This window comes from Mixophyes fleayi, chromosome 6 (assembly GCF_038048845.1).
Source record: "Mixophyes fleayi isolate aMixFle1 chromosome 6, aMixFle1.hap1, whole genome shotgun sequence".
Classification (NCBI taxonomy): domain Eukaryota; kingdom Metazoa; phylum Chordata; class Amphibia; order Anura; family Limnodynastidae; genus Mixophyes; species Mixophyes fleayi.
Genome location: NC_134407.1, coordinates 10,217,386 through 10,224,019, shown reverse-complemented (window position 1 = coordinate 10,224,019; position 6,634 = coordinate 10,217,386). Strand labels below are relative to the sequence as shown.

General features: G+C 41.8%; 1 protein-coding gene across 3 annotated transcripts in view; it reads left to right on the top strand.

Moving 5' to 3' along the window:
- The first annotated feature begins 3,412 nt into the window (after window positions 1-3,412).
- The window catches only part of FAM131B (family with sequence similarity 131 member B), a 50,377-nt gene continuing 47,155 nt past the window's right edge, over window positions 3,413-6,634 (top strand). For all 3 annotated transcript variants that reach the window (XR_012693300.1, XR_012693299.1, XM_075215748.1), the window contains exon 1: window positions 3,413-3,790. Coding sequence is in view for 1 of the 3 variants with exons in the window: in XM_075215748.1 (XP_075071849.1) it covers window positions 3,763-3,790 (28 nt within the window). In the remaining 2 variants the exon portion in view is untranslated. The remainder of the gene's footprint in view (window positions 3,791-6,634) is intronic.

The window sequence follows — 6,634 nt, the reverse complement described above, 5'->3', positions numbered from 1 at the left end:
ACTCCACCTGTCTGTGCAGAGAGTAGTGTTTTATTCATTTTTAACTAAAATCCACTTAACTACATAGTATAGAAAAGCAGCAATCCTAATAAAACAGTGTGGGTGCAATCATGTAGTAGTAAACGACCGGATAGGCACAAAGTTTTGAGCTACTTCATAGACAAAAATATGTAACAGGTAGTGGGGGAAATAGTAGTGTCAAGGAGTGGAAGGAGTGGTCTGATCCTGATGTGTGACCCAAAAGTTGATTGACAGCATGATTTTTCAATTTGGACACACACATAGGATATCTGCCCCCTTTTTGAACCCTCACATGTTGCAATTTGGGGGCAGAGTTTGTGACCAGCTTCAGAATTGACATTACACCCTACACACTAATGTGTCACAATGATTGTGTCACTGATTTACTGAAGCTGCCCACACATCATTAATAAATTAGTTTGATCAATTTGACAAAACTTACTAACCATTGTACAGTGGGTTGCCCTATCCTAGCCAATGGAAATCTGATTGGATTTAAACCCGATTACCTGATGATCGCTATCTGTGCATTTGTTAGGTCATCGACCAACCTTTAAATAGCAAAGGTTCTAATTGGAATGGATTACATTAATATTATCGGATCTGGGTAATTTTAGCGTACAAGAGTGTGGCCTGATTCGAGTGCCGTAGCAATAAGTAAGAGCCACAAAAGTGAATGTAGTGGGGGGATTTAAATCTGGGCTTGTAGCTTAGTACGTATAGAAATGTTTGTCAAGTAATTCTTTTCATCCATAAATGTTTAGAAATTTCCCCCCTGATTTTTGTTTTGTATGTACCTTGCTGTTTACTAGTTCAGTACACTGTTATTGTGAATTAAATTTAAAATGAAAAAATATCCAAAGAATCTCTCTGAGGGTTTACACACCATTTAGCAGCAGTTTGAGGGTTCATCAAAGAAAACAAGGCAGAATCATCTGCAGTTTACAAGTCAAATTACATAGGATATCCAAAAAGAAAAGTTTTTTTCTGTTATTACAGAATGACTTTTACGCAGACCCAGGTGAACGTCACATAACTACAATTCAAAAGCGTAGAATCTTATAAAAGTAGAATCTTTCCTCCCCGTGCCCCGGTTTCCTCCCACACTCCAAATACATTCAGGTAGGTTAATTATCTGCTATCAAAATTGACCCTAGTCTTTGTCTGTCTGTCTGTCTGTGTGTGTTAGGAAATTTAGACTGTAAGCCCCAATGGGGCAGGGACTGATGTGAGTGAGTTCTCTGTACAGCGCTGCGGAATCAGTGGTGCTATATAAATAAATTGTGATGATGATGATGATGATGAAAGTACAATAGTAAGATTTGACAATCCAGAGACAAGAGGAGTGTCAGAATTTGGTGATCCTGACAGAACTAGAAGGAACTTTAGTACAACAGTAGAATCTTATAAAACCAGGAAGACACAGCAAAACTAGAACCTTATGTCGTAATTGGAAAAAAAAGATCTAGTTGAACCAGGAGGACTTGACATAATCTCATACAATTAATAAGACCTAATAGAACCAAACGGAATTGACAGAAGTAAATTCATCATGACAGAAACAGGAGAGTCCAATATAATAAGGAGGACCGGACCAAAGCAATAAGTCCTGACAACAGAACCAGAAGAGAACCTGACAGAAACATGGTGCAATAGTGATAAAACAGAGAGGACCTCACAGAACTAAAAACAGTAGGAATTGGTAAAAAGCAGCATGACTTTACAGTTCTTGCCAGAATTAGGTCCACCTGATAGAACCTGATAGACAAGGAGAACTTAACAGAACCAATGGGAACCGAAAGAATCAATATGACATAATAGAACTAAGAGAACCAGACTGAACCATGATGACCTGCAAACAAACAAAACTATGTACAATAGTAGGATCTTTTAAAACCAGGCTAGCAGAAATAGAAATTGTCATAGCCACAAAACGTAAACCTGATCAAATGAAGAGGACCTGAAGAATTAGAATAACCCGACAGAACTAATAGTAACTGATAGAACCTGGAGGGTTTGATAGGACCATGAGGACCAGGCAGAACCAGGAGAGTTTGATAGGACCTTGAGGACCATGCAAAACCAGGAGAGTTTGATAGGACCATGAGGACCAGGCAGAACCAGGAGAGTTTGATAGGACCATGAGGACCAGGCAGAACCAGGAGAGTTTGATAGGACCATGATGACCAGGCAGAACCAGGAGAGTTTGATAGGACTATGAGGACCAGGCAGAACCAGGAGAGTTTGATAGGACCATGAGGACCAGGTAGAACCAGGAGATTTTGATAGGACCACGAGAACCAGGCAGAACCAGGAGAGCCTGATAGGACCACAAGGAACTGGCAGACCCAGGAGAGTTTAATAGGACCATGAGGACCAGGTAGAACCAAGAAAGCCTGACAGGGACAACAATGCTTCATAGAGCCAGGCAGACCTGACAGAACAATGATTGCTACAAGAAGGAACAAGTAAGCCAGAGAGCAACAAGATGAAATCTGTGCACAAAAACTTCAATCATAATCAGGTGATTTTATTTTTCTGGCTCTTTATATAAAACCTTGTACACTAATGTCCTTCTTCACTTCTAATCCTAGGATTTCAATTAGAGACTTAGAATAGTCAATTTCAGTTCTGGTCAAGTCATTGTTTCCTCGCTGAGTGATGTGAAATGAATAAGCATCAGTGAGAAGTAAAGCTGTATGAAGGAGGGAACTAATTATTTAGCTCCATGCAGGTACACAACACAGTATACAATGACACACACATCATGCAATGAGTGCACCTCACCACATGTGTAATTAGCAATATAGCTCAAACACAGGGACTTGCCCCAAAGGCTCTCGCTCATAGATCGCCTCCCCCCCCCCGTCTCTTTCATGTTCTCCCCCTCTCTCCTTCTCTCTCCCTTTTTATAGTGCTGAGAAGTGATTGTCGCTGGATAAAGCCTGCCCAGAAAACATAAGGAGGGAGAGAGACAGTGTGTGGGAGACAGGCAGAGATACACAGGTTGTACTAGAGATCCCCAAACAGAGACATGGAGAGACACTGCGAGAGACAGTCATCCAGGTGATAGGTTGTAAAGAGAGAGACAGACAGACTGCAGCAGATACAGACTGAGGGAGACAGTGAGACCACCGCAGTGATACAGAGAAGAAGAGGAGAGAGAGAGAGGCAGGGAGACACATAGGAGACAGATAGGGACTCCCAATACAGACAGTGTGACGGATAGACTGCATCCCCTGTGGATGTGACAGCTCTTCTTTCCCAGCTGCTTCCTCCCCCTCAACCAATCCTCACTCCGTCTGTTTGTGAGTCTCATCCCTCCTCCCCCGCCCTGGGCTGCTGGTCCCTGAGCATCCCTGAAAGAGAGAGCTAGAGAGAGAGAGAGAGAGAGGGGGAGGAGAGAGGAGAGAGAGAGAGAGACAGGAGAGAGGGCTGTGTCTGCTCGTCACGTCCGGAGACATCCAAGTATGATCGTCCGGCTCCCAGCTCCGAGACCCCAGTGACGGGGAACCTCTTCCAAACAACCCCCCCTCTCTCCTCTTCCCTCTTTTTTCCTTCTCTTCCCCTTCTTTATCCTTTTTCCTTTCCTTTGCCCCCTTCCTCGGTCCTCTAGTCCTTCCCCATCCCTCTCTGCCTTCTCTCAGCCCTTACCTCTCTCCATCTATCCCCCCGGCAGTCCCTATCTGTACCCCAATCCCTCAGCTCTTGACATCCTGGTGTACCTCTCACCTCTTCAGCATGGGCTGCATTGGGTCTCACAGTGCAGGTAAGAACCTCGTCCAAACCTACACACTGCATGCTCACTGCAAGATGATAACACTGGACCACAACACAGTCTATACACTGCAATATAACAACACTTGGTCATAGCACAATCTACATGCTGCAAGGCAACACCAATGGACCTTAGTGCAATTTACACTCTATGTCTACACTGGACTTAAACACAAATGGAATTATAGGCAAGTCTTGGGCATTAACATACCCTGCATGCTGCAGAAGCACTGCATACAACGCTGCACACTTGATATTTAACCCAATCTATACACTGGCAGTGCAACACAAAGGTGACACATTCAATATTGCACTGTGTTATGCAGAAGGCTGTATTGTGCACACTACATCATTGCATTCCACAGTTAGCACTGACCAAGGGGACACAATGCAGGTAAGACACAGAAATGTGCTTTATCTGCATTGCTATTTGTGTCCAGACAACCTGCAATACACCAGTGTAATGTTGTCAGGTGTTATTAAGTTGTAACTAGCCTATGTTTGTGTGCGTATGTGTCCATATCCATGTTTGAAGTTTTTGTGTAGGTGTATAGTGCAGGAGACGGAAGGGGCATATTGATGCAATCTATGCTCAGACATTATCCACGACAGTATGTGTGTAGACTTCTAATGTATCTTTGCAACGTAATGCACTGTGACTCAGAGTATGGTACCTATTCCCAGCTTGGCTGTGGACAACGGTGTGCATGGTATTCTGGGACAATGCTCTGCAGGTATTAAGGAAACTATTATATTGTGTTATCGTGTACACTGATTATGGCATCTTGGGGTCACAATGGGATATCCCCTCCCTTGTGAGATACAGAGACACGTAGTGGCTGCTTTATGTATGACTAGTGATTAGTATGAGTCAATGATTCCTATTTGCTGTCAGCGGGGATGAAAATGAGAAATGTATCATAATTTATCTTTACTGGCAAAATAGCTCCCATAAACCAGTGTTTATATGTTGTGCTGTAGCCTTGGTTTGTTGTATATATTAGAACAAGAGTGACACCCAGTGGCGGAGTTGCAGTAGGACACCCTGCTTCTTGTTCAGTCTTCCTTAGGGCAGTTTTAAGCAAAGGTTTACAACCTGTGAGTTGGAACCCCAAAGGATCTGTTTTTGGGTCCCCCCTGAATGTCATATATGTAATTCATTCTATTGGGAACCGTCTCTTTTGAGGTCTGAGAATAGCTGAGCGCTACTGTTACGATTGCCCCTGACCAGTCACTGCTTTCTTTGACTTTGTAAACTTTCTTTATAATATCTATTGGTAAATATAAGAGACAGTCTATGAAATGGATTTTGCACAGAATATGTGAATATTAGAAAATCAATTAGTTACACAATGACATGGCAGGTCAGCCGTGTTTAGTTTTTGTAGGAAAGTCACTATGGGGTAAATGTATCAAGCTGAGAGTTTTCCGTCGGGTTTGAAAAGTGGAGATGTTGCCTATAGCAACCAATCAGATTGTAGCTATCATTTTGTAGAATGTACTAAATAAATGATAGCTACAATCTGATTGGTTTTTCAAACCCGCCGAAAAACTCTCAGCTTGATACATTTACCCCCGTGTGTATATGTGGCATCACTGTGTATACGTTAGTACATACAGCCCTTTGTTATTAGGGAATTTTTATTATTACAATATTAAGTAGATCTCAAAAGTAGGCAAAGATTTGTTGAGATATATTATTATTTAACAAATTACAGGACAAATGATATAATAATATTTGTCCAAAATAATATAAAATACTTTTCAATATTCTCAAAATATTTTCTGGATTGATTATGTTTAAACCAGAAATAAAAGATATTTTGTAGAAAAACAAGTTACTGCAATGATACGAGGTGACCATAGGCAGGGCCATCTTTTCCATTAGGCACGATGGGCAGCTGCCCGGGGGCCCCACGGGCAAGGGGGCCCCACAGGCACGGCTCTTAATGAGAATAAATAATCCTGCAAAAGAAAAAAACCTGCAAAAAAAAACCTTCAAGGGTCACTGAGCAAGTACATCTATCTATCTCTATCTCTATATATCTATATCTATATCTGTATCTGTATATATCTATATATCTATATCTATATCTTGGGGCCCCGGTGCACTGCTTTGCCCGGGGGCCCATAATGTTGTTAAGATGGCCCTGACCATAGGTCCTCTCTGGAGGTGGATATAATAAGTCTGCACATCTTATGTTGGAATTTCTGGTGTTTGTGATTTAAAGCCTGAAATCAAGATAAACCATGTCAGACCTTTATCACCTTTAATGTGACCTTGCAACCAACACAATGCAAGTGAAAAACAAAACAGTTTTTAGAAAAAATAAATGAAAAAAAAAAAAACTACATCACCTCGATTGCATAAGTGTGCAAACCCTTTCATAATGGGACTGTAGCTGTGTTCAGAGTTAACCAATCACATTCAAAATAATTTTGAAAGGTAATTAGCATACACCTACCAGCAATGAAAGTGTCTGTGATTAACCTAAAATAAAGATCAGCTGTTCCTGTAGGATTTCTTGGTTGCGTCCTATGGGGATGGGTCGTGGTCCTCAAGGAGCTATCAAAACATCTATCATCATCATCACCATTTATTTATATAGCACCACTAATTCCGCAGCGCTGTACAGAGAAATAATTCATATCAGTTCCTGCCCCATTGGAGCTTACAAACTAAATTCCCTAACATACACACACACAGACTGACAGACACACAGACTAGGGTCAATTTGTTAGCAGCCAATTAACCTACCAGTATGTTTTTGGCGTGTGGGAGGAAACCGGAGCACACGGAGGAAACCCACGCAAACACGGGGAGAGCATACCAACT